This window comes from Lissotriton vulgaris, chromosome 9 (genome assembly GCF_964263255.1).
Source record: "Lissotriton vulgaris chromosome 9, aLisVul1.2, whole genome shotgun sequence".
NCBI classification, from domain to species: Eukaryota; Metazoa; Chordata; class Amphibia; order Caudata; family Salamandridae; genus Lissotriton; species Lissotriton vulgaris.
The window spans coordinates 608,292,477-608,320,061 of NC_141697.1; the positions used below are offsets into that span (position 1 = coordinate 608,292,477).

Genomic DNA, 27,585 nt, shown 5'->3' on the forward strand with positions numbered 1-27,585 from the left:
TCCGGACTTGACCGTCCAGGCAGTAGTGCCTCGCAAAAGTGTGCAGCGAGGCCCACGTAGCCGCCTGGCAAATGTCCTGCAAGGGGACTCCCCGGCCCAGGGCAGTAGTAGCCGCCGTGGCCCGAGTGGAATGGGCCCTCAGCCCAACAGGAGGCTCCTTCCGAGCCAAAGAGTAGCACGCTTTGATGCATAGAACGACCCACCGAGAGATGGTCCGTTTATGCACCACCCGTCCCTTCTTCGCACCCACATAGCCAACAAACAGTTAGTCATCCACCCGGAACTGGCGTGTGCGATCCATATAAAATGAAAGCGCACGTTTTGGGTCCAGACGATGGAGCCGCTCTTCATCCTTTGAAGGATGCGGAGGCGGGAAGAAGGGCGGCAAGGTGATGGACTGCCCGATGTGAAAAGCAGAGACTACTTTGGGCAGGAAAGAAGGTCTAGTTCTCAGAACCACCTTGTCTGGATGAATGGACATGAAAGGAGGTTTGACAGAAAGAGCCTTGAGCTCACTCACTCTCCTGGCAGAGGTGATGGCAACCAGGAAGGCCGTCGCACAAGTTACTACTTGTGTAATGATATATCTGTAAGAGACATTAGTTAGTGATAGATTCCTTACCTTAGAATATCCCCAGGCGTCAGACTGGATCCGGAAAGTTTTGCGTAGCAGTACCCTTGCGCGTCGGTAGGCGTCGTCTGCGGCTCCGCGTCCGTCGTCGGCGTCGTGGGCGCCGTGATGACGTCGTCGGAGTACTTAGACGCCGCCTCCGCGTGCTGACGTCAGTTCTTAGCCACAGCTTTTCCGCGTCAGAAGCGCAGAGCCATGACAAAAACCGACACTGGTGCCAAGAAACTAGGGCCCTGAAAGGGGGCGACCTTAACCCTAGATATCGGTTCGCAGAACGGGGAGGATGGGTGGGTCGGTAAGGAATCTATCACTAACTAATGTCTCTTACAGATATATCGTTACACAAGTAGTAACTTGTGCATCTGAAAGAGACACGTTAGTGATAGATTCCTTACCTTAGAATAGATACCCCAGCAATACCATCCCCGTGGTGGTGGGTCTGCGAACCAATATTTACACCAGAAAGTCCTGCAGAACGGAACGGCCAAAGTAGCCGTCCCTCCGGACTTGACTGTCCAGGCAGTAGTGCCTAGCAAACGTGTGCAACGAGGCCCACGTAGCTGCCTGGCAAATGTCCTGCAAGGGCACACCTCGGCCCAATGCAGTTGTAGTGGCCGTGGCTCGAGTGGAATGAGCCCGCAGCCCAACAGGGAGTTCCTTCTTAGCCAAGGAGTAACACGCCTGGATGCACATGATAATCCATCGAGAGATGGTCCTCTTGTGCACTGCTTTCCCTTTCTTAGCGCCCGCGTACCCAACAAAGTGTTGATCATGCACCCGGAACTGGCGTGTGCGATCCAGATAGAACGGGAGTGCACGTTTTGGGTCCAGACGGTGGAGCCTCTCCTCCTCTCTCGAGGGGTGCGGAGGCGGAAAGAAGGTGGACAATGTGATGGACTTCCCAATGTGGAAGGCCGTGACCACCTTAGGCAAGAAGGAGGGCCTAGTCCTCAAAACAACCTTGTCCGGATGGACTGAAAGGAAAGGAGGCTTACAAGAGAGAGCCTGGAGCTCACTCACTCTCCTGGCAGAGGTGATGGCTACCAGGAAGGCAGTCTTCAAAGAAAGAAGTCGAAGCGGACAGTTATGAAGTGGCTCAAAGGGAGCGCACATCAGAAATGTTAGAACCAGGTTCAAGTCCCACTGAGGCATCACGAAGGGTAAAAGATAGCCCTTGATAGTGCCCAGAGCAGAGCCCTGCTGGGCAAGAGAAAGAAGGAAGAGAAGAACCTCAGAGAGAGGGGCATTGAGGGGATCCACAGCCTTTGCTGTGCACCATGCCACAAATCTGTTCCACCTGCAGGCATATACCGTCTTTGTGGCTGCCAGAATGATGTTGCAAACTTCAGGAGGCAAGTCAAATGGCCTCAACTGTCGCCGCTCAATCTCCAAGCATGGAGGTGGAGACTGGACAGGTTCAGGTGGAGGACCGTCCCCTGCGGCTGCGACAGAAGGTCCTCCTGAAGAGGCAGACGAACCGGGGGATCGACTGACATACTGAGTAGCTCTGGATACCACTACCTTCGTGCCCAGTCCGGAGCCACAAGGATGACTTGTGTCCGGTCGCGCTTGATCTTCTTCAGCACTCTGGGCAGAAGTGGTATAGGCGGAAAGGCGTACAACAGACCGCAGCTCCACTCGCGACGAAAAGCGTCTCAGAGCGAGTGCCGCCTTGGAAATTCCAACGCGCAGAACTGATGACATTGCGCGTTCTCTTTGGTGGCGAATAGATCTAACCAAGGCTCTCCCCATCGCAGAAAGAGGCCTTGCGCCACGTCCGAGTACAGACGCCATTCGTGATCCATCGAGCACCGACGGCTGAGTTCGTCCGCCCTGGCGTTCAGAGAACCTGCCAGGTGTTGAACCACCAGAGTCACGCCCTGATGTTCCAGCCAATGCCAGAGACGCAGAGCCTCCTGGCAAAGGGTCCACAACCCCACACCGCCCTGTTTGTTGCAGTACCACATGGCGGTGGTGTTGTCCGTGAACACCTGCACTGCACTCCCTCGGACAGACGGGAGGAATGCTTTCAGTGCCAGACGAATCGCCCACAGCTCCAACAGATTGATATGGAGCCGGGACTCTGCCGGAGACCAGAGTCCTCTGATCTCCGCCTCTCCCAAGTGGCCTCCCCAGCCCTGGAGGGACGCGTCCGTCACAACTACGTGCTCCGGTTGGGGAAGGGAGAGGGATCTGCCGTTGACCCAATCGCGGTCCGTGAGCCACCACTGCAGCTGTGTCGCAGTGCCCTCCGAGATCAGGACATGGTCGGACAGGTTGCCCGGGTGCTGGGCCCACTGAAACTTCAGGTCCCACTGCAGAGCCTGCATCCGCCACCGTGCCTGATGCACCAGAAGGATGCAGGAGGCCATCAGCCCCAGAAGCTGCAGCGTCAACCTGACCGAAACCCGGGATAACGGCTGTAAGACCAGAATCAGAGCCTGTATATCTCGGACCCGAAACTGCGCCGAGTCGAGAACGGCTCCGATGAAAAGGAGCTTCTGAGAGGGGCACAGGTGTGACTTCGGCATATTGATGGAAAATCCCAGCCGGTGCAGGAGATCCGCCGTAGTCTGGAGGTGGCTGACGACTGCCTGGGGCGAGCCTGCCTTCAACAACCAGTCGTCTAGGTAGGGGAAGACTGAAACCCCCAACCTGCGCAGATGAACTGCGACCACCGCCATCACCTTCGTGAACACCCGTGGGGCGCTGGTAAGGCCGAAGGGGAGCACGGTAAACTGAAAGTGCTCAAGGCCTACCGTGAACCGCAGGTAACGCCGGTGGGCCGGCAGGACGGGGATGTGGAAATACGCGTCCTGCAAGTCAAACGCTACCATCCAGTCTCCTGGGTCTAGGGCAGCCAAGACCTGAGCCAGTGTCAGCATTTTGAACTTCTCCTTCTGGAGGAAGCCGTTGACGTTCCTCAGATCCAAGATAGGGCGTAGGCCCCCTTTGCCCTTCTTGGGTACCAGGAAGTAGTGGGAGTAGCAACCACGACCTACTTCTGGCCCAGGAACGCGCTCAATGGCCCCCTTGGCCAAGAGGGCCGAAACTTCCTCCTGCGGAGCCGCAAGTGATCCCCCGATACGCGGTGGTGTTGCGGTGGCATGGCCTGAGGGGTCGTCTCGAAGGGGAGGGAGTAGACCCTCTGGACGATCTGCAGCACCCACCTGTCCGAAGTGACTGTGCGCCAGTGAGAGTGGTGATGGCGAACCCTGCCTCCCACTGGCGTCACATGGGCCGAAAAGCACGGACTAGGAGGGTTTAGAGGCGGATGCTGCGGGGGCAGGTGTGGACTGGCTCCGCTTGTTTCCCCGACCGCCTCCACAGCGGTTTCCACGGCCCCCGCCGCGCTGGACGACAGTTTGCGGCGAGTGGCTGGCGGCACGTGTGGGGACGCCCCGTCCTTGGCCACGAAAGGAGCGAAAGGCACCCATTTGCTGGCGCGGGTCCGAGAGGCCCAAGGACTTGGCCGTAGCCCTGGAGTCCTTAAAGCGCTCAAGCGCGTGGTCTGCTTTGTCGCCAAAGAGGCGACTGCCATCGAACCGTAGCCCTGGAGTCCTTAAAGCGCTCAAGCGCGTGGTCTGCTTTGTCGCCAAAGAGGCGACGGCCATCGAACGGCATGTCCATGAGTGTATTCTGGACGTCTACCGAGAAGTTGGCGGATCTCAGCCAGGCGTGGCGTCGTATCGCCACCGTCGTAGCCATCGCTCTGCCCAGCGAGTCAGTAGTATCCAGTCCGCACCTGATTGAATACTTTGATGCGTCCCGGCCTTCCACTAGGGCTTGGCCAAGTTTGGCCCGTACCTCCAGCGGACACTCTGGCAGCACTTCCGCCACCGTTTCCCACAGAGAGTGGGTGTAACGGCCCAAGAGGCATGCGGTGTTGGAAGACCGCAGTCCTAAGCTAAGGGACGAGAACACCTTCTTGCCATAGGCCTCGTACCTCTTGGATTCCCGATCGGGGGAGCCATCGGGAATGCGGTCTGGGAGTTAGAGGCCTGGATAACCAGGCTCTCGGGGTGGGGTGGGTGGACAGGAAACATGGCTCGCCCGGGGCCGGGCGGTGGCGTCTGGCCACGTTCCTATCTACAGGCGAACCTGTAGCGGGCCTGGACCAAGTGCCCAAAAGAACGTCCGTCAAGGCCTCATTAAACGGCAGCAGAGGCTCCATGGAGCATGACTGCGGCTTAAGGACCTCAGTGAGGAGGTTAGTCCTCACGGCCGCGACGGGGAGCACAAGGCCCAAGGCCTTAGCAGCCCACATCAACACCACACCATAAGTAGCACCCTCCTCCGAAGCCACGGTAGGAGGAGAGACAAATCCAGTGTCTGGAGAGGTGTCCAGGCCACTGGCCTCCCCAAGGTCTCCTGTCCAGTCCATGTTAGACTGACACTCCCTGGTCAGAGGGTCTTCAGACCCCTCCCAATTCTCCCCTTCCCCCATCTCCTGATACTCAGGGTCGTAAGTGAATGGGGTCGGTTCATAGAAACAAAAATCTCCAAACGGCGTCGAGATCGGCGCCGATAGGCGTCGTCCCGACGTCGGAACCGATTGAGAGGAGGCATCGGGGACGGCGCCGCCCGAGGACGACGCCGGAGGGGACACCACACGGACCGACGCCGGGGGGGTCGTAAGGTCCACCGGTGACGATCCATCGCCCGAGGATGGTCCAGCGGCGCCCTGCGGCGCCGGGTCCGAAGGCGCCGATGACGCCGGGGCCGCTGTACCCTGAGGCGCCGGGCCCGAGGGCACCGGCGGTGTCAGGATCTTGGAGCCCTGCGGCGCCGGGCCCGAAGGCGCCGGCGGCGTCGAGGCCGAAGCACCCGACGGCGTCGGGGTCGTAGCCCCCGACCCACTAGGGCCCCCAGACGGGTTCACTGGGCCCGAAGGCGCCGCGGAACCCGTCGGAGGATAAAGGGACCTCATGGCCATGAGGAAACGCTCGATCTCCTCCGGCGTCGCGTTCAGCCCAGGGACCGGGGGGTATGGGGCCGAACGCGGCGCCCGCGACTCCCGAGGAGCCGCGTGGGCGGTGTCACCCGAACCCCCGGCCACATCGCGCGAGCGTCGGGGGGAGTCAGAAGAGCAATGATGTCTCTTCGACTTCTTATGTTTCTTACCTGACGACTTGGACCCGGAGGAGTGGCGCCGACTCCCGGAGCTGTGACGGCTCCGTCCCCGCGACCTGTCCCTCGACCTCCTGTGGGACCGGGACCGGAACCTCACACGGCGCGGGGCTGACTGGCGGATCTCGAGTCGCCTGCGGGACCGCTCCCGCCTGGCCTTCCTTGAAAGGGCCCGACAGTCGGAGCAGGCCTCGTCGTCATGGTCGACGCCCAAACACATCAGGCACAAGCGGTGGGGATCCGTGACCGACATGGTACGGTTCGACTCGTCGCAATGCTTGAAGCCAGGCATCCCTAACGGCACCGTCGGAGTCGTAACGTGTTTTTAAACATTTTAATGTATCCATTTTGCCAAATTAACTTGTTTACAAATGAAACTGTTTAATTCTTTTTTTAACTGTAAATAATACTGTTTTTATGTTCTTTGTATGATTTTATCAAATCGAATAAAGTTAATTTGACTGACTGACTGAGTCGTAAAGGCTTCGAAATAGATCAAAAAAGATCACAAAAGTTTAGTCAAAAAGTGACTAGGGAACTGCTCTTTCCAGATCTGCGCTGGCTGGCGCGGAAAAAAGAAGAACTGACGTCAGCACGCGGAGGCGGCGTCTAAGTACTCCGACGACGTCATCACGGCGCCCACGACGCCGACAACGGACGCGGAGCTGCAGACGACGCCTACCGACGCGCAAGGGTACTGCTACGCAAAACTTTCCGGATCCAGTCTGACGCCTGGGGATATTCTAAGGTAAGGAATCTATCACTAACGTGTCTCTTTCAGATTTTAAAGTCAGGAGACGGAGAGGACAGGAATGAAGTGGCTCAAAGGGAGCACACATCAAGAAAGTTAGAACCAGGTTCAAGTCCCACTGAGGCATCACAAATGGAACAGGTGGATACATGTGTGTGATGCCCTTCAAGAACCTTGTTACAATAGGGGACTTGAACAAAGAAGGTTGATCAGGCAGCCTCAGAAAGGCCGAAAGGGCAGAAAGGTAGCCCTTGACAGTGCCCAGAGCAGAGCCCTGCTGGGCAAGAGAGAGAAGAAAGAGGAGAACCTCGGAAAGAGGGGCAGAAAGGGGATCCACAGCCTTTGCTGTGCACCATGCCACAAATTTGTTCCACCGGCAGGCGTATACCGACTTTGTGGAGGAACGCCTGGCTGCCAGAATCACATCACAGACTTCAGGAGGCAAGTCAAATGGCCTCAACTGTCGCCGCTCAATCTCCACGCATGGAGGTGGAGGCTGGACAGGTTCGGGTGGAGGACCGTCCCCTGCTGCTGCGACAGAAGGTCCTCCTGAAGGGGCAGGCGGATCGGGGGACCGACTGACATGCTGAGTAGCTCGGGATACCAGCACCTTCGAGCCCAGTCCGGAGCCACAAGGATGACTTGGGCCCGGTCGCGCCTGATCTTCTTCAGCACTCTGGGCAGAAGTGGTATAGGCGGAAAGGCGTATAACAGACCGCAACTCCACTCGCGCCGAAAGGCGCCGCCGTGCGAGTGCCGTCTTGGAAACTCCAACGCGCAGAATTGATGACATTGCGCGTTCTCTTCTGTGGCGAATAGATCTAACCAAGGCTCTCCCCATCGCAGAAAGAGGCCTTGCACCACGTCCGAGTTCAGACGCCATTCGTGATCCATCGAGCACCGACGGCTGAGTTCGTCCGCCCTGGCGTTCAGAGATCCCGCCTGGTGTTGAACCACCAGGGTCACCCCCTGATGTTCCAGCCACTGCCAGAGACGCAGAGCCTCCTGGCAAAGGGTCGACGACCCCACCCCGCCCTGTTTGTTGCAGTACCACATGGCGGTGGTGTTGTTCGTGAACACCTGCACCACACTCCCGCTGACAACGGGGAGGAATGCCTTCAGTGCTAGACGAATCGCCCGTAGCTCCAACAAATTTATATGGAGCCGGGACTCCGCCGGAGACCAGATGCCTCTGATCTCACCTCTCCCAGGTGGCCTCCCTAGCCCTGGAGGGACGCGTCCGTCACAACAACATGCTCCGGTTGGGGAAGGGAGAGGGATCTGCCTCTGACCCAATCGCGGTCCATAAGCCACCACTGCAGTTGTCTCGCAGTGCCCTCCGAGATCAAGACATGGTCGGACAAGTTGCCCTGATGCTGGGCCCACTGAAACTTCAGGTCCCACTGCAGAGCCCGCATCCGCCACCGGGCGTGATGCACCAGAAGGATGCAGGAAGCCATCAGCCCCAGCAGCTGCAGCGTCAACCTGACCGAAACCCAGGATAATGGCTGGAAGATGGGAATCAAAGCCTGTATATCCTGGACTCGCCGTTCCGGAGGATAAACCCGAAACTGCGCCAAGTCGAGAACTGCTCCGATGAAAAGGAGCTTTTGAGAGGGACACAGGTGTGATTTCGGCACATTGATGGAAAACCCCAGCTCGTGCAGGAGGTCTGCCGTCATCTGGAGGTGGTGGACGACTGTCTGGGGCGAGCCCGCCGTCAACAACCAGTTGTCTAGGTAGGGGAAGACTGAAACCCCTAACCTGCGCAGATGGGCTGCGACCACCGCCATCACCTTTGTGAACACCCGTGGGGCACTGGTAAGGCCGAAGGGGAGCACGATAAACTGAAAGTGATCTTGGCCTACCGTGAACCGCAGGTAATGCCGGTGGGCCGGCAGGACGGGGATGTGAAAATATGCATCCTGCAAGTCCAACGCTACCATCCAGTCTTGCGGGTCGAGAGCAGCCAAGACCTGAGCCAATGTCAACATCTTGAACTTCTCCTTCTGGAGGAAGCCGTTGATGTTCCTTAGGTACAAGATAGAACGTAGGCCCCCCTTGTCCTTCTTGGGTACCAGAAAGTAGTGGGAATAGCAACCACGCCCTACTTCTGGCCCAGGAACGTGCTCGATGGCCCCATAGGCCAAGAGGGCCGTAACTTCCTCCTTCAGAAGTGCCAAGTGGTCCCCCAACACACGGTGGTTCTGCGGTGGCATGGCTGGAGGAGTGGTCTCGAAGGGGAGGGAGTAGCCCCTTCGGACGATCTGCAGCACCCACCTGTCCGAGGTAATGGTGCGCCAGTGGGAGTGGTGATGGCGAATCCTGCCACCCACTGGCGTCACATGGGCCTGAAAGCACGGACTAGGAGGATTTTGTGGCGAATGCTGCGGGGGGAGGTGTGGTCTGACCTCGCCGTTGTCCCCGACCGCCTCCATGGCGGTTTCCACATCCGCCACCGCGTTGATAAGTTTGTTGCGGCGCGTGGCTGGCAGCACGTGTGGGACCGCCCCTTCCTTGGCCACGAAAGGAGCGAAACGAACCCGTTTGCTGGCGCTGGGTCGAAAGACCCAAGGACTTGGCCGTGACCCTGGAGTCCTTGAAGCGCTCCAGCGCGTGGTCCGCTTTGTCACCAAACAGGCGACAGCCATCAAACGGCATGTCCATCAAAGCATTCTGGACATCTGCCGAGAAGTTGGCGGATCTCAGCCAGGCGTGGCGACGAATCGCCACTGTCGTGGACATCGCTCTGCCCAGCGAGTCGGTCGTATCAAGACCACACCTAATGGAGTATTTTGCTGCGTCTCGGCCTTCAATCATAGCCTTGCCGAGCTTCGCCCGTACCTCCGGTGGGCATTTCGGCAGCAATTCCACGACCGTGTCCCACAGAGAGTGGGTGTAGCGGCCCAAGAGGCACGATGTGTTGCAAGACCGCAGTCCCAGACTCAGGGACGAGAAGACCTTTTTGCCATACTGGTCGTACCTCTTCGATTCCCTGTCGGGCAGGGCCGACGAGAATGCGGTTTGGGAAGTGGAGGCCTGGATCACCAGACTCTCAGGGGTGGGGTGGGTGGACAGAAACTTGGGGTCATCCGAACACGGACGGTGGCGTCTGGCCACGTTCCTATCAACAGGCGAACCTGAAGCGGGCCTGGACCACGTGCCCAAAAGAACGTCAGACAAGGCCTCGTTGAACGGCAGCAGTGGCTCCTGTGGGCATGACTGCGGTTTGAGGACCTCAGTGAGGATGTTAGTCCTCACGGCCGCGACGGGGAGCTCAAGGTTTAAGGCCTTGGCAGCCCTCATCAACACCACTGAATAAGCAGCCCCCTCCTCCGTAGCCACGGTAGGAGGCGAGACAAAGCCAGGGTTAGGGGAGTCGTCTAGACCACTGGCGTCACCCAAGTCACCTGCCCAGTCCGCAGTGTACTGACATTCACGTGTCAGAGGGTCCTCAGACCCCTCCCAATCCTCTCCGTAATCTGCCTCCTCATCATATTCGGGATCAACATAGTAGACCGGCTCCTCGGGGTTCGAAGGCCCCATCGGCGCGGGACTGGAGTCGGAGAGGGTATGGGGGCGGCGCCGGAGGAGCGGCGTCGTGCGGGGACGGCGTCGGGGGCAGCCCCGATGGGATCGGCGCCGGGGAGGTCGGCTGGCCAGCCGGCGTCAACCCCGAAGGCCCCTGCGGCGCCGGGACCCGTGCCGTCGGCGGCGCCGGGGCCGAAGCACCCGACGGCTTCGAGGCAGGGGCACCCGACCCGCTAGGGCCCTCGGACGAGGGCACTGGGCCCGAAGGCGCCGTAGGCCCCGTCGGAGAAGACAGCTTCCTCATGGCCATTAGGAACTCCTCTATCTCCTCGGGCGTCACGCCTTGCCCAGGGACCGGAGGGTATGGAGCAGGCCGCGCCGGCAGCTCACGCGGAGCCGCGGGGTGGGGCTACCCGAACCCCCGGCCGCATCGCGCGAGCGTCGGGGGGAGTCGGGAGTACGATGACGACGCCCCGACTTCTTGTGCTTCCTACCTGAGGAACCAGAGGAATGGTGATGACTCCCGGAGCGTTCGTGACGGCTCCGCGACCGCTCCCTCGACCGCTCCCTCGACCTCCGGCCGGACCGGGACCTCTCTCGACGCGGGGCCGACACCCGCAGCTCGAGAAGCTTGCGGGACCGCTTCCGCCTAGCTTTCTTCGTCAAGGCCCGGCAATCGACACAGGCGTCCACGTCGTGGTCGGGGCCCAGGCACCGGAGACAGAGGCGTGATGGTCCGTGACCGACATCGTGCGGTCGCAGTCATCACAGTTCTTAAAACCAGGCCTCCTACCGGCACCGTAAGAAGAAGTATCAAAGGATTAAAAAACTTTGGTCAAAAGACCGGAGTACTGCTCTTCGGATCTGCGCTAACTGGCGCGGAAAAAAGAATAACTGACGTCAGCGCGCGGAGGCGGCGTCTATATACTCCAGCGACGTCATCACGGCGCACGACGCCAAAGACGGACGCGGAGCCGCAGGGGACACCTGCAGACGACGCCTACTGACGCGCAGGGGTACTGCTACGCAAAAGTTTCCGAATCCAGACTGACGCCTGGGGATATTCTAAGGTAAGGAATCTAATACTAACGTGTTTCTTTCAGATATGCATTTTTCGCTGTTCTTTTGTATTAGCTAATACCACTGCTGGACCTTTTGTCAAATGTGACGTCCAGTGAAAAGCAGGGTGAAATAAGGGCCCAAATAAGAATATTTAAAAACTGGAACTAATTTTTGCCAAAACAACCATCATGTTGGCTTATTTTTACCCATCACAAATACCATAACTTTTATTTAGTCATATCGCCATGTGTGTTTTAGAGCTATGCATCATACCGTCCCTTTCTCAGTTAACATTAGAGATCCACAGGAACTATATCCATCATGACTGCATCAAGTATAAATGGAAGTGATTAAAAAAGGTTAACTTCCAAATGGATAGATGCTTGTTGGCTGAAAAATCTGTATTTAAAATCAGGGGGTGCTCCGGGAAATGGGACAAGCAATGGGGACACTGGAATGTCTACAGAGGCGAGATTTGTACTTCCCCCACTGTGGATATGGCTATGGATAAGGCTGGACCTCGACGAGGTAATGCTCCATAATGTACTTCTGTATATTGCCCTTTCATTTGATTCTAAATTGTATTGATTCTCTTACTGTATGTTGACTCTGCTTTGCTTTGTTTTTGTTTCTTTCTTAATAAACTATTAAATCAAAAATAAAAGGTTAACTTCCAATGTTTGGCCTGAAAACAATATTTGATTCATCTATATTACGAGGCTGCTCCAGGCATGAACATACAATGTTATAAGGTTTAGAGAGACAACAAAAAAATGAATTCATACAGACGGGTTCTTAAAAGTGTAGTTATGTAAATGGCCTAGTGACAGAAGTGCGCCACGCACTAAGGCTCCACATACCCACCATTACCGGCAACATTTTCACCTTTTTAAAAAACGTGTTCATGTAATGGTATCAAAGTGCCAAGAGTCATATACTCTGTTTTGCATAGTTTCTTTTCTGCTTTGGAGCATAAGCCTTTTTTGGCCTCAATACATGTATAATATCTCCACGTACAATAAAATCAGTCCACTTCAGTTGCTCAAAAAAACAGCTGAGACGTACTTCCTCACATGGGCCTGCTTTTTAAAGGCAATGTGCTCTAGATTTTGTCGATATACTTTCATTAGTACCTCATCCAATCCAGCCAGGGAATTATTCTGGTGGCATGATAAATCCATGTAGTTTGATATCTATATCGTCTCTACAGTCCAAATTATTTAGAGTCAAAAGGTGCCTATTCAGTGTTGCCACAATGAAGAGTAGCCAATTGCAGAACTTTCAAGTTACAATGCTGCCCATGGTAAGGCAATTATCTTCGTATGGCATTCCGGCTATAATGGAGACGTTCTGGACATCTCCCAATCCGGCTTCCGAAGCAACCGCAGCAAGGAGACCGCACTCCTCGCAGCCAAAGACATCCACTCCCTCCTCGACACCGCAGACCTCATCCTACTGGACCTTTCAGCCGCCTTCGACACCGTCTCACACCCCACCTTAATCACGAGACTCCGCAATGCCAGCATCTGCTACAATGTCCTGGACTGGATCCACTCCTTCCTTACAGCGACTCCGCTGTTCCTCTCAGAACCTAAAGAGATCAGCTGCAGACTGCCCAGGGCGCTTCAACTGAGCCCCATCCTCTTCAACCTCTACATGGCCTCCCTCACGGCCATCTTCAGAAACCACGGACTCAAGATCGTCTCCAACGCCAATGAGACCCAGCTGATCCTCTCCCTCACCCACAAACCCACAGCCGCCAGAATCAACTTTCACAGCGGAATGAAGGCTGTTGCCACCTGGATGAAGGACAGCTGCCTCAAGCTCAACTCGGACAAGATCGAAGTACTCAACAAGAGATCAACCCCCTAAGCCTGGGACGACTCCTGGTGGCCCTCTGCACTGGGAACCCCTCCCAGACCATGCAGGTTACCTCTGCATCATTCTGAAGTCCTCGCTCACAATGAACTGCTAAATCAACGCCGTATTCTCATCCTGCTTCGAAAAACATTCAAATGGATCAACATAATCAATCAACATAATCCAGAAAGACGGTCACCCATGCACTCATCACCAGCAGTCTTGGATACTGCAACGCACTCTGCGTGGCGTCACCCAGAAACGGCTCAGGAAACTACAGAATGTTCAGACCGCCATAGCCAGACTGGTCCTCGACATCCCCCGCCGTAGCCACATAACACAACACCTCCGACAACTCCACTGGCTCCCAATCAACAAAAGAATCACCTTCAAGCTCCTCTCACATGCCTAAAAAAGCTCTCCTCAATGCAGGACCAGCATATCTGAACCACTGCCTCTCATTCCACATACCCATCAGACAACTTCTCTCCGCCCAACTTGTCCTGTCCACCGTCCCACAGATCAGAACTGGAGGAAGATCCGTCTCCTACTTCACCTCCAAGACCTGGAGCACCCTCCTGCCACTCCACCTCAGGCAATCCCCACTGCTGACCCAATTCTGGAAGAACCTCAAGACCTGGCTCTTCGACTAAACCTCCATGCCCAGACGGATCAGCAACCCCCCCCCCCTCACTTCAGCGCCTTGAGACCCTCACTGGCGAGTAGTGACGCTATACAAACTCCTGATTGATTGATTGAAGGAGACGATACAGACAAGAAGCTACACAGATTTATCATACCATTCCAATAAGAACCACCAAAACATTTATAATTCAGTCTTTAACTCAACTGGCTGATGAACTGCTAAAAGTATACCAACATAAACACTGCCTGAAAAAAGCGGGTCCGTTCTGCGAAAACACATCAGCTGTTTTTGTTGCCTCTGAAGTGGATAGATATTTGTTATACTTTGAAATGGAGATACAATAAATATTTTTATGACACAAAGTCTTATTTTCCAAAGACTGAGAAAGAGAGTCTTTGTCTACTGATACTTTGATATCATTAAAAGAAAATATTTGTTAGAAGGTACCCCTCAGAAGGAGATGCTGTTAAGAGCAGATTCATGTATTAATTGTATTTTTGGGGATAGGAGCCTAAGGTCTCGAGTGGGGTGAGGTACATTTTTTGGAAATTAGACCCCAGTCAAAGACAGCTAAGAAGACAATATAACATCGCTGGCCTTCCGACTGGTCAATGACTTTCCTCAACAGATAATCAAGGGCTCAAAAATGTCAGTTGTTTGTGATCTCTTCTTAAAATCTACCTTAACAGCAAAGACCAACTCTTCCTGTTTCAATCTATAATATTAGATTGTTATTATACACGACTATCATTATCACAATAATCATTTAATATAACAATGGAGGCTTACTCACTTTGAATTGAAGGTAAGCAAACTTCCCTGCCAACATTCAGGGCTATTTTTACAAACCAAGGCATTATCAAAAAAATCAGTGAAATAATTTCTCCTATATTAGGAGCCACTGTAAGCAGAGTTTCTGGAACACCATCAAATCCAAATGATTTTCGTGGCCTTGTGATTTTAAATAAAGATCAGAGTAACCCATGTCAAATTCAAGTCTTGAGATAAGGGTTCCAGGACAGCAATTTGTAGACCCCACGCTAATTCGTACAGACTCTTAAAACTATATATACACTGCAATTTGCCTCATGGGATGTGTGGTCAAAAAAGTTTGACTCCTTTTGAAGCCATCATCACTTTGCATCGAAACATGTTATTGTACTGAAAACTTTTATAAATCTTCCATACAATGGTAAGCATACCTTATGTCCACAAATTCTCAAAATGTTGTGTAAGAACACAAGATTGTTTAGCCATAGTTATTTTCACTAATTTATTCTCTCTGTATGGTAAGAATTGTTAATAGCTGTATTGCTTATGAGATTGGGTTATCATGCTATATCTCATGTCTTTAAATGAATTTCATTATCTCCTGTGATTTAAGTAGCAGTTGTAACTTCTGTTTGTGCTATTGTTTCAAAAGGCATTTTACTAAATTGTGCAGTACGTATTTCAACATGTCCCTAAACAAATGTTTTCTCCTATATCAATTAGAACAAACTGAGGAAAGCGAATGTGCTGCATCTGCATCTCACTTTTGGACAAATGTATGAAAATACACTAATCTTTGCCTTCCTATTCCTGCCAATAGTTTAAAATCACTTTGTGGAGCATGTTCAATAAGTAAAATCATCTTGAATAGTCACTAGCTGCCAGACATTTCAGTGTAATCCACTTCATTACATAGGGTGAATTTATCAAACTATGGAACAAGTATATTTCATACACTGATAATCACGGTGGTGTACTTCATTTATAATGTCTGTGAAAAAAGGGGGGGCCCTGCCTAATTCGGATGAACCCTGGCAAGGAATATACGTTCTTTAGAAAAAAAGTGGAGTTCAGCACCAGGTTTTGTGCATTTTATAAAATAGTCTAAATGACGCTGACCTGTAACCTTGTCTCAAAGAAAAACGTGCTGTGTTACTTATTTATATTATTTTTATTGTAACTTTATTATTTCTTCAGATTTTTTTGGATAACACTTATTTTGTCTGTATTTTCTTTTCTTCTTTTTTTAAAAAATATAAATAGCTGACAAAGCAATACATTTTATACAGCCATGATTAAATTCAAATTATACATCAATTGATTGAAGTTACTCTATAGAACCACAATGCCATTCATTCAACGCGTTTCGGCTTGCGCCTTCGTCAGGAATTCTGTGTTTCTTTCACAATAACTCATAACTGTATTATTCTTTGGTTTTAGTTTAATTCAGCTACGGCAATGCAGTGACGGTAGATATGAAGTGCCTGTGCGTTTGAACTTCTCCCAGTTCGACCAAAATGAAAAACCAATCTGCTTAAATTTCGTGGTACTCCTATATTTATAGAACGAGCGGGTAGAGTTCTTATCTTTGTTTATTTGCCCATTCTTGCTTCAGAAGCCCAGTATTGCATAAAAAATGATAGCGCAGACCAGTCTGGTACGTCTTCCGTCTACCCGTGCATACTTCATTTATAATTCAGGTGTACACTATCTAATCCAGATGCCACACATTTGAGGGCAAAAATGTTGCTTTAAAATCTCCAAAGAGAAATAAATGATTACAGAGAAATGTGCCAGTCAGATAAATAAGGGTGTTTTCAAAGTTCCTCAATCGTTTGTCTTCTGTTTCACATTTAGATATTCTCAAATAAGCAATGTAATAATACAACTGAGTCATTTTAACACCAGCATGGCGCTTGTTTTGTGTTTCATATGTGTACACTTTAAAATAGCAATGTAATAATAAAAGAGTTGTTTTAACATCAGCATAACCTCACATCTACATAGTGTTAGATTATTTACCATCTAATGAAATGTCTATTAAAAAAACATTGTTAGGAATCCTTTAGCTCTTTCTCACACACTCTGGGTAAATCCAAGTTCAATATCACAGTGCAAGGCTATTGAATCTCTATTCTGTTGTAATGTGTCTCATGTAAACCAGGTGTTTTTATTTAAGAGCAGCTCTCGACTACATGGTCTTGCTCACCACTTCAGTCCCTGTAGCAAAGAGGAACCATCCCGGCTCTCCTGCTACCCTGTACCACAGTTTGAGCCCCTGCCCCCTTGGTTTTTGCATTCAAAGCTGTAATTGTATAATTTTTGTCTGTGCTGCTGTGCTGACCATATTATTTTTCATTGCATTGTTTGTTCACTTTACACTCTATTTTTCCCAGTTTTTTGTCTGGATTATTTTTTCTTTTCTGGTCTGTTCTGATCTGGTTCTCTCTGGTCACCCCAACATCGAATAACACCACGCAAACCCCGGATGACAACATGAGACCTGGTCCCACCCACATTGGCCTCACACATCACCACAGCAACTCCCAGGGGCTACAAGATGAAACACCACACCCGCACCAACAGACACAGAGAGGGCATCACCATCGTACATCATCCTCATCTATCACCTGCACCATCACCAACGACTACAACATTCCGATCATGGAACACATGAATTTCCAGCTTTGTGTCAATGCCAAAAAGACCCTTAAAGGTACCCACGCAAACAGACCGCCAGGACCACAAACTGGCCTTAGCTACGCCATAGCTGAATTCATTACCTTTCTTGCGGTCGAACCCGAGCAATAAATCTTCCTGGGAGACCTCAACTTCCACTTGGATGACCCCAACAACAACAACTCCACTAAACCCTGGAAAGACCAGACGGCATCGGCCTCAATCAGATAGTCACCGACCCCACACACAGAGCAGGACACACGCTAGACCCCATCTTCACATCCAGCAACAGAATCAGAAAGAGCCACACCTCGTAACTCACCTAGACGGACAACTCCATCATACAATCCACACTCACCGGTCGACCCGCACCGCCCCCAACAGACACATTGTTCCCTGCAGCAGCTGGACCTAGGTAACTCAGTACCAATGGACCGATGGCCTAAGCACTGCGCAGCCCAATATCACCACCAACCTGGCCAGACAGTATAGAATTTGAACGTCTGCATTACCAGCTCTGTCGACCAAGTCACCCCCGCCAAACCAGCCAAAACTCACCGACCCACCAAATTAGCTAACTGGTACAAGCCAGAACTCAGTGCATCAAAGTGCGTAAACAACTGGAAAGCAGTTGGCAAACTAACCGCCTACAAATCAGCCCTTAACAACTACCACCACCAGCTCAAAGCTGCAAAAACAGGAGGCCCTGACACACCAGATCGAGCCCAGCACCAACCGAACCAAAGAGCTCTTCACCATCAAGAGACACCCTCGCCGACTTCCACAATAAGATAGCAACTAACTACAGAAACTTCCATCCCCAACCCTTCGAATTCTTCAGCAACCCATCAACCACAATGACCAACTACCTGCTCACTGCATGGGAAGAACTTAGCACACCGACAACAACCACCCTAATAAACTCCATCCACTCAGGCGCATCCACCAACCCATGCCCCCATCGACTCTTCAACCTCGGAAGCAACGAGATCAGCAATCAGCTCACCACCATCCTCAACGCCTCCATAACTACAGCCACCTTTTCCAACGTATGGAATCACACTGAAGTTAAACCCCTCCACAAGAAATCTTCAGCAGAACTCAGCGAGCTCCAAAACTACCATCCCATCTTCCCTTCCCACATTCCCTGCCAAAGTCCTGGGGAAGGCCATTGTTGGAAATGGCCCTCCTTGCAGGGTTATCCCCAAACTTTTTGCTTCTTCCTCCCTTATTTTTCCTGACCCGTGGTTGTTGGCAATTGGACTCTGGGCACTTTACCACTGCTGATCAGTGCTAAAGTGCATATGCTCTATGTGTAAATTGTTATTGTGATTGGATATACATGATTGGAATATTTGTGATAAAAAGAAGTCCCTAGTAAAGTGCACTAAATGTGCCAGGGCTGGTAATTCAAATGCTACTAGTGGGCCTGCAGCACTGATTGTGCCACCCACATGAGTAGCCCTAAAATGGTGTCTCAGGCCTGCCACCGCAGTGCCTGTGTGCAGTCTGTGAACTGCCATGTCCTCCTGGTCAGTGTCCCCAATGACCAGGCCTAACCCTTCCCTTTCTGTGCACATTGGTCACCCCTATGGAAGGCCCAAGGTACCCCCTTGGGCAGGGTGCAGTGTATGTGGAAGGTAGAGCATGTACTTGTGCAGGTGACATGCTCAGGTAGTGAATTACAGCCATTTTCGTACTAAAATCATTGGCAGATGACCCCTCTATCACAATCAAACAGGCGGACAAAGGGGGAGCCACAGTTCTAATGAACACAGTGGATTATGAGCTGGAATGTACGAGACAACTCAGCGACCAAAGGTACTACACTCCAATTACTAATGACCCAACCATGAGATTACAAACCAAGATCACAAGCCTGGTCACTAGCGCTGAATGTGATCAATGGATCACCAGAAAGGAGGCAGAATTTCTGATAAAACGGGACCCTAGGGTACCATATTTTTATATCCTGCCAAAGATCCATAAAGCCACTAGACCGGTACCAGGGAGACCAATAGTCTCGGGGATAGACTCAGTGTTGGAGCCCCTATCACAATTCTGTGACCATTTCCTTCAACCCCTTGTAAAAAGCATCCCGTCCTACATTCAGGATACCACAGATGTTCTACGAATACTGGATACTGTCCAGGACACAGGAGAGATTGACCTTTTGATAACCCTAGATGTAGAAGCCCTCTACACCAACATCCCCCAGAGGGCCACTCTAGAGGTTATTGAGGAAAGACTGGGCCATGAACCTTGGAACTCGAACACTCCTCAAACCTTTATTATGGAGTGTGCCACCCTAGCCTTGACGGAAAACTATTTTGAATATAAAGGCAAGTTTTACCACCAGACCCAGGGGACCTCTATGGGCAGTACCTTTGCCCCTTCGGTGGCCTGTCTGTATATGGCCAAATTCGAAGAGGCACACATACACCATGAATCAAATCCCTTTTTGGTTAACATCAAAATATGGAAACGCTTCATTGATGACATCCTGATCCTGTGGAGCGGTCCACCTACCTCACACGAAGGCTTTTTGGTATGGGTCAACACATTAAACCCTCACCTACGCTTCACAATGGCCTCCTCACCCCATGAAATTGCGTTCCTAGATCTAACAATCAGACTAGAAGCAGGATCCATAAACACCACCATGTATCGCAAACCTACAGACCGCAACAGCCTACTACACTACAAAAGTCATCATCCAAAGGCATTACGTACCAACCTGCCCTTTGGCCAATTCTTACGAATTAGGCGCAATTGCAGTGCTGTGTCTGATTACAAGAAAGAATCCGCAATTCTCTCAAGGAACCTACTTGACAGAGGGTACCCCAAGAGTGATGTTTTCAAAGCTAGGAAACGGGCCAGAAATAACAACCGCGAAGCACTCCTTGAAAGGCATGAGAGAGTCCCTGTTGAGAACCAACCGATCACTTGCGTAACCACATTTACCCCCCTGTCTAATAAAATCAGGAACACGATCAAACACCACTGGGGCATACTCAATACAGGAGACATGTCCCTAGAGGAACCTAGGTTCGCCTTTAAGAGGTCACAAAATCTGAAAGACATCTTAATTAGCACCAGGCCAAAGCAAGTGAGGAAACAAACCCAACTTACCTTATGGCATCTACCCCCTGTGACGGGCCATTACCCGTGCGGTATGTGTGGGGTTTGTAAGTACACCTTGACACTCAAGACCATACAACTTTCTGAGACCTTCAAATGGGAGCTTAGACAACATACAAATTGCAACACATCACACTGTATATACTTACTCATATGCCCTTGTGGCCTGCAGTACATAGGGATGACTACCCGCCCTATCAAGACACGGATCATAGAACATCGCAGCAATTTTCGCTGCAAAAAGACCCACACTAAAATGTGCAAACATTATGTGGAGTCCGACCACGATGAAAACTCCATGAAGTGGGTAGTTCTGGAATCTAGCCCCAACTGCCCTACTAGAGCCCTCTTCAACAAAGAACAGAGATGGGTACATCGATTGTCCTCTGATAAACAGGGTCTCAATGAAGATATACCCTGGCACTCATTATAATACTTGGAGCCGCACCATGAGTTGCCTTGATCAGCCACATTCCTGGATAATAATCTGACTTTAGCACTTATTACAAGCCTACCCTACCCGTAGTCACTCCCATCTATTCAGCGCCACTGACAACCTTGACCCTTCCACTGCCAATTGTCCTCTACCACACGAGCAGTAAGACCATACTATGAACAGGGGTCACATGTAATCATACCTGCACCATCTCAAGATGGCCACCACGCAACCGGCCTCTCCCATGTGACTTAAGGCGGAGGCCAATGCATTCTTGTAGGGCTTGTTACATAGATAGGCGAAGTCCCTGGGGCCCCCCAACACAATGGCCACCAAATATTTATACACGAATCGGCGCGACCCTATTCACACAACGCCAGATATTGAATATTCATGACACCCCCCAATATACCCCAATTACAGGGCTTCACCGCCGTATTTTAACTGTATATTATTCCCCGCAATCGAGGTTGGTACGTGCTCAAATTAGCGGCGTGTAAACACAAGGACAAGAGTAAATGCCTGAGTAACTCCGCATACCTACACCCTCTTAAAGATGGCCGCCACGCATTCGGCATCGCCCATGTGACTTATGGCGGTAGGCGGAGACTAGACTGGGCGCGCCGGTCCTCCGGTGCTGTTTAAATAACCCGCGCCGCCGAGCTCAGACATCTACTTGAGCTCGGCGGGAATGGGTAGGTCACTAGGCACAGACACGGAGGACTGGAGGTGAGTGCGTTAGCGCGTAATAGAGGGCGGGCACCATGACCACCAGCCTGCATATCGATTGAGCCTTCTGGCAGTTACTAAGGGGCGCGTTTTTCTACCTCTTCCCCTACACCAGCTATTAAACCTTTGGGCTCAGCTCTGATGTACTGCCCCGCCGAACCCTCATGTGGCTATTAGTTTATGACCATTAGGTGAGTAGGGCAGCATATAAGTGTATCATTGGTAATGCTTTACATATCACAGTGTGAGTTTCTTACTGCATCCAGCTACTGTTATAAATGGTGTCTTCACATGAGACCTGCCTATCTCTCCAACACACTATAGGCAGGCAATCACTTTAGGACTGCTGCATTTTTAACCCTAATGCTTTTTAAATATTGATTTTAACCCTCACCTTCACCAACCACAGTCCCTGCCACAGATATAGTTATTGCGTGTGCTCTTCACCCTGAACATTGCACGCTCAATACACAGGGCATGCGGTGGTTATGCAGAATCACTCCTAGTACCACCAGCATGGCAATATATATTTTTTCGTCTGGCAAATGTTGTGACTTGCATATCTGTATTGAATGTAAATTACTGTTGTTTCCTTGTTCCTTCTCTATGTACAGGCATAGGAGAATCCACTGAGGTAACACAACACATATGATACTAGCATGTCGTTGTTGTCTTTTCACTTCACTTTTTGTATATAGGTCCTGAAGAATCGCGGGTAATCCACCCATAGCGAGAAACATGTCGACCACACTCACTACTAGTCTCCTCTAGGGTCACACAACCTTAACTAGTTGACACCTAGCGAGCTAGCCCCACTTTTTAATTGCAGCCAAGGGACCCCCAGAATAAAGTCAATTCCGGTACCCTTTGCTACATTTTAATCATCCCATCACAGGAGTATACCATCTGCCCACACACCCCCACCTCACCATAAGGTTGTTGGAAAAAAGATCTCCGCTAAAGAGCCCCTCTTTGAGGTGAGCCCGTCGGGGATTGCACCGCCTCCCCGACGAGGAGCAACCGCCAATGATGAAGCATGACACCCTTCTGGGTGTGTGAGGTAATTACGTCCAACATAATGGATGCCCCAGGGTATCATTGGAACACCCTTGGTCACGCCAGATTAATCCTTCCCCCCTACCTTATCTCTCAATAGGAACAGTGCAGCACCCCCCCTTTTTTGCAACTCCAGTACTGTGTACGGACACCCTGCTGCTACTGGACCTTCCACCATCCTGAGTGGTAAATAGTGTCCGCTAGCCTCCCTTCTTTTGAAATATACCAGCATATCTTCCCATAGGAACAAGATAGGACATAAAAGTCTAGTATCCCTGAACTCAGAATTTAAGAACACACCTTTAAGGAAAGGTTGTTTTTGAATCCTGTGTTTGAGAACAGCACTTTTAGAAAGTTGCTGTTCTCTTGTCTGCCCTTTCTAAGTGCCTTGGCTGTTTGTGTATTGACTGTCTGGTTTGAGAGTGACAGGGGCTGGGGATTCCCCAGGAGGATGGCTGAGTCAGCACTAGGCTGAATGACTGCATTGCAACTTGAGTGGTGGGAGGAGATAGCACCTGGGCCTGAATAGGGCTGTGCCTGCCTTCCACAATGCTGGCTCCACCTCCTGCTGGGCGGCTGACGACCCTGCCCCTCACTCTGAAAGGAAAGAAGAAGCCAGGAAAACAAGTGCTCAAGGAACACCCAGAACTGGTTCAGACCGTGCTCAGGGCCCACTTGCACAAAGAGAACAAAGACTTTTAGGGGTATAAGTACAGAACCCCTGACAACAGAAAATTAGATCATCCTGAAATCAAGAAGGAACCTCTGCCAAGGAGAAAGCTGAAACTGAAGAAGGAAGATTGTCCAGCTGTTGCTATGCTGGATTGCCCTGCTGTTGCTTTGCTGCCAAGGAGAGGGGAAGGACTTTGCTTTGTGCTTTGTCCCCTTGCTTGAAGGAATCTCCAAGGGCATGGGAAGTGCTGGCTCCCTGTTTTTGAAGTCCCAGGAACAAAAGGACTTCACCCCCAGCTTCCCCTGATCTCTACTGAGAGAGTTATGTCCTTCCTGGAGTCCGTGGCCCATGTGTGGTGCCTCTGGAAGTTGTACCTGTGTTGGGAAGCTGGAAATCACGCTTTAAAGACTTTGCTACAGAAAAGTTATTGCATCGCTCGCTGCGGAGCGCATCCCCGACAGTGCGAGGAAATTCCCGCCGCTACGAAGGCCGAGACCGTCGCAGCACCTGTTGCCGCTGCCAGAGCCGTCGCATCCTTCGTTTGCGGGACGCACCAGACCGGTGCGGGAAGACTAACATTGCTGCGAGTGTCGTTGCAGAGCCTGTCGTCGCTAGCTGAGATCACCGCACTGCTTGCTTGCGGACCACATCACGTCGCTGCGAACATCGTCGCAGAGCCATCACATCGAGGAGCTGCGAGAGAGAGATCGCCGCTTGATCACGCATCGTCATCGTCAGCCCGGAGATCGTCGCAGCCCCTACGAGATCGTCGCATCGTGCCTTTTCGAGAATAAACTTCCTACGGAACCTACGCACCGGAATCCATACAAGTGGCCTTCCGCCCCATACTGACCGGATTCGTCGCAACACGCCCGCTGCTGCAGCGGGGCTGTCGCAAACGCCTCCCCAAGGTCTCAGGAGCAACGCATCGCTTGTTTTCCATGGCAGCAGCTTCTGCTTTTGGAACTTTGTCGCAACTAAAGGTACTGATGGGCTAAACGTGTAGCAACTGTGAACTTTTCACGCAACTGTGGATTATTTTATTGCAACCTAAAGAACACTTTTGCAACCATATTCTTGAACTATGTATGTTGGATTTTTGTCGTTTTGGTCTTGAGTAGTTTAGATTAAATACCTTTATTTTTCTAAACTGTTGTGGAGTCAGTTTGTGGTGTTTTCACTGTGTTACTGTGAGTGTTGGTACAAATACTTTACACATTGCCTTCTGATTAGCCTTGACTGCTCGTGCCAAGCTACCTAGAGGGTGAGCAGGGGTTATCTCAGAGGGTTTCCTCCTTACCCTGACTAGAAGCAAGGACCCCTATTCGGACAGTGGTACCTACCTCTGCCAACTAGAGAACCCTAGTTCTAACAGCCATAATTCTCCAACTTACCGATCATCTGGAAAGAAACAAACTGCTGGACCTGTCCCAATCAGGTTTCAGAGCCAACCACAGCACCAAGACAACCCTGATTATCGCAACAGACAACATCCTCACCCTACTTGACAGAGGGAAATCAACCACCATCATCCTATTGGACCGCTCTGCAGCTTTCGACACTATCTCCCACCACATACTCATCGATCAACTATGCCAAATTGGAATCACAGACGATGCACTCAGATAGAAGATGGCATCCTTCCTCACAGGACACACCCAGAGAGTTTGCCACCCTTCACTTCGCAACCCAAGCACAACATCTGCAGAGTGCCCCAAGGCTCATCCATCAGCCCAACCTACTTCAACAACTACATGACACCACCTGCAGACATTGTCAGATCACACATAAATATCATCTCCTCACCGACAACACATCCTCTCACTCTCAGCGGACCCCCACCTCAAAGAATACCAACTTCCATAACTGTATGAAGAACGTTGCAACATGGATAAAAGACAACTGCCTGACACTCAACCTGGACAAAGCGGAAGTTCTGATCTTCGGCAGACACACCACCCTTTGGAACGACTCCTGGTGGCCAGCGGAACTTGGACCTTCCCCCACACCTAACGACCACTCCCACAACCTTGATCCGCATTCGCCGCAAAATCTTCAGATGGCTCCCCATCAGCACATAGGAAACTGTAGCGCAGGCCTCATCACCAGCCGGTATGACTTCAGCAACGCACTCTATGCCGGCACCACCACCAAACTCATGCAAAGACAATCCAGAACGCAGCAGTCAGACTGATCCTCAGCCTGCCATAGAGGACATACATCACCCAGCACCAAAAACACCTTCACTGGCTCCCCGTCCAGAACAGATGCCATTTCAATCTCCTGACCCACACCAACAAAGCTCTCCACAACCAAGGACCAGCCTACATGAACCACCGCCCGTTCTTCCACCAACCTACTAGAAACCTCCGCTCTGCACACCTCACCCTCGCTCAGACATCACGTATCCACTGCAGCCGCTCCAGAGAACGCTCCATTTCCCACCTTGACGCCAAAGCCTGGAACAGCCTCCTCTCCACTTCCGCACTGCACACTTGCTGGCCCACTTCAGGAAGGGACTCAAGAGCTGGCTCTTCAACTGATACCTGCAGCACAGCGCTTGGAAACCACCAGGGTAATTAGCTGCTCTACACAAATACTGATTGATTTTGTTTAGATTAAACTTTGATTGCTGCGCTTTTATGACATTATGCACTAAATGTTTCTACTTGCACCAGTCCAGAGCTCCGGTCATGCAAGGGAACTATTAAACACAAACAGCATCATTATAGACTGTGTTAAGCTGCCCTCTAGCGATCCATCAATATTTCAATTTATATATTCTGCTGAAAGAGCTAAATTAGCATACCTCATTTTAGGGCCCTAACACAACCCATGGAGCAATATGTCCACCCCAGTTATCTTCAATGAAAATAAATACCGCCCTCTACTTAGGTCACATTTTATTAATTCATGTTTGAACCAATGGTTTATATAGACAAAATCTGGAGACGCTGCATCTTGCTGAATTGTGCTCTCTCTAAAGCATTCATTGGTACCTAAAGGTGTATTTACTGAGCAGTCTCACCTGCAGTTTCTTCAGCTGGTTGTTGACGCTGACCATGTCAGGTCCAGGCTCCACACCATGTAGATCACCCTCCAGGTTGAGAAGCCTCTTATCCAGATCGGCATAGCTTTGAACCAGCTGATCAGCTTTGTTGGCATCGAAGAGCTGTCTGGCCTTGGCCTGCGTGGTAGTCTCTAGTTCCACCCAGCATTGACGGATGTCCTCCAGCTTCCGGGTCACCACACTTGCTAACTCTGGTTTCTCTTGAATGAGCTGGTGACCCTCCTGAAGAACAAAAAAAATTATCACAGCAAGACGAGGCTGTTTAGAGCAACAGCATAAACAGGTATCCCTCAGAGCAACCACGCGGATAAAACAGGTGCAAAGCTGGAGATGAACTTGGGTTTGGAATCCTAAGAGCAAGGAAAGACCTGAAAAGCTTTGATGGGTCTGTCACTTCTTACTCTCTATGAAATTCATATTTGTTGTGTTTCTTCTGCATGGTTTACTCTCAATGGATGATTGGTTGAAAGTATTTTATACTACTAGTGACAGGCCTACTCTTGGGGCCGCTTAACTTATTTAGAGGGGGGTTTCATCATCATTTTTTCACTATTATGACTTCTTCTCTTTAGTTATGTTAAAATGTCCCACACCATGAAGTTATTTAAAGAAAGAATGATATCCTTTTCCAATTTCTATTTCAATGTTTTCCTCGCTGGAAGGTTTGCAAGCTGACATACACCTTAATCAGTTAGAAAATATTATTTTTATGTAAATTATATAAACCTATTTTTGCCTACTGTATAAAAATCATAATAGTTCACATCAGGCCTTTTGTTAAACTCATTTTGGCAACGGATTGCTTCTTGTGCAGAAAAATCTGCTCATCAATTATTTATCTTCCTCTTTAAAAAATTACATGATGTCCATAACTTTACAAACTCTAGAACTCTATGCGTGTTAAAATCCCATTAAACATGTGATTAGTTCCAATGAGGGAAAGAGCATTTGTAGAAAAGAATAAAAAACAGACGTTCTGTGCCTGCTTAAAAGAAAGTGGCTAAAGCCACTTAGAAAGAGGATTATTTGACAACAACAAAACACTACCTTACAACAGCCCTTCTATCGCCTTTCAAAGTCTGCACTCAGCAGGTCTTTTTAAAGGAATGCCCCCAAACTCAGCTTGCTCCATGAGAAAGTCCAAACCAGTGACCTATTTGGCATGAATTTATATTTGTGCTGTGACTCTTTCTGTCTAAGGCACAAAATGATTGACGGTCTCCTCAAAATACTCCCTTATGCCAATTGACTCACTGAGTAAAAAAAAGAACTGCTATTATATGATCCACACATGGTGTAACTGTTATCATATACTTTGCCTTAAAAATTAACTTACTCTCCCACACAGATTCTTAAACTATTTTTCCATCTGGCTACGTCCCTCTAATGCCCACCTGCCTTTCTTCCACGAAACGGGAC

The 27,585-nt window shown here is 50.7% G+C and overlaps 1 protein-coding gene across 2 annotated transcripts in view; it reads right to left on the reverse strand.

Annotated features, from left to right (window-relative positions):
• SPTBN4 (spectrin beta, non-erythrocytic 4) overlaps window positions 1-27,585 on the reverse strand; it is a 1,634,043-nt gene that overhangs the window by 865,736 nt on the left and 740,722 nt on the right. For both annotated transcript variants that reach the window (XM_086938241.1, XM_086938242.1), the window contains one exon: window positions 26,125-26,388. In XM_086938241.1, coding sequence (XP_086794367.1) covers window positions 26,125-26,388 — 264 coding nt within the window. The remainder of the gene's footprint in view (window positions 1-26,124; window positions 26,389-27,585) is intronic.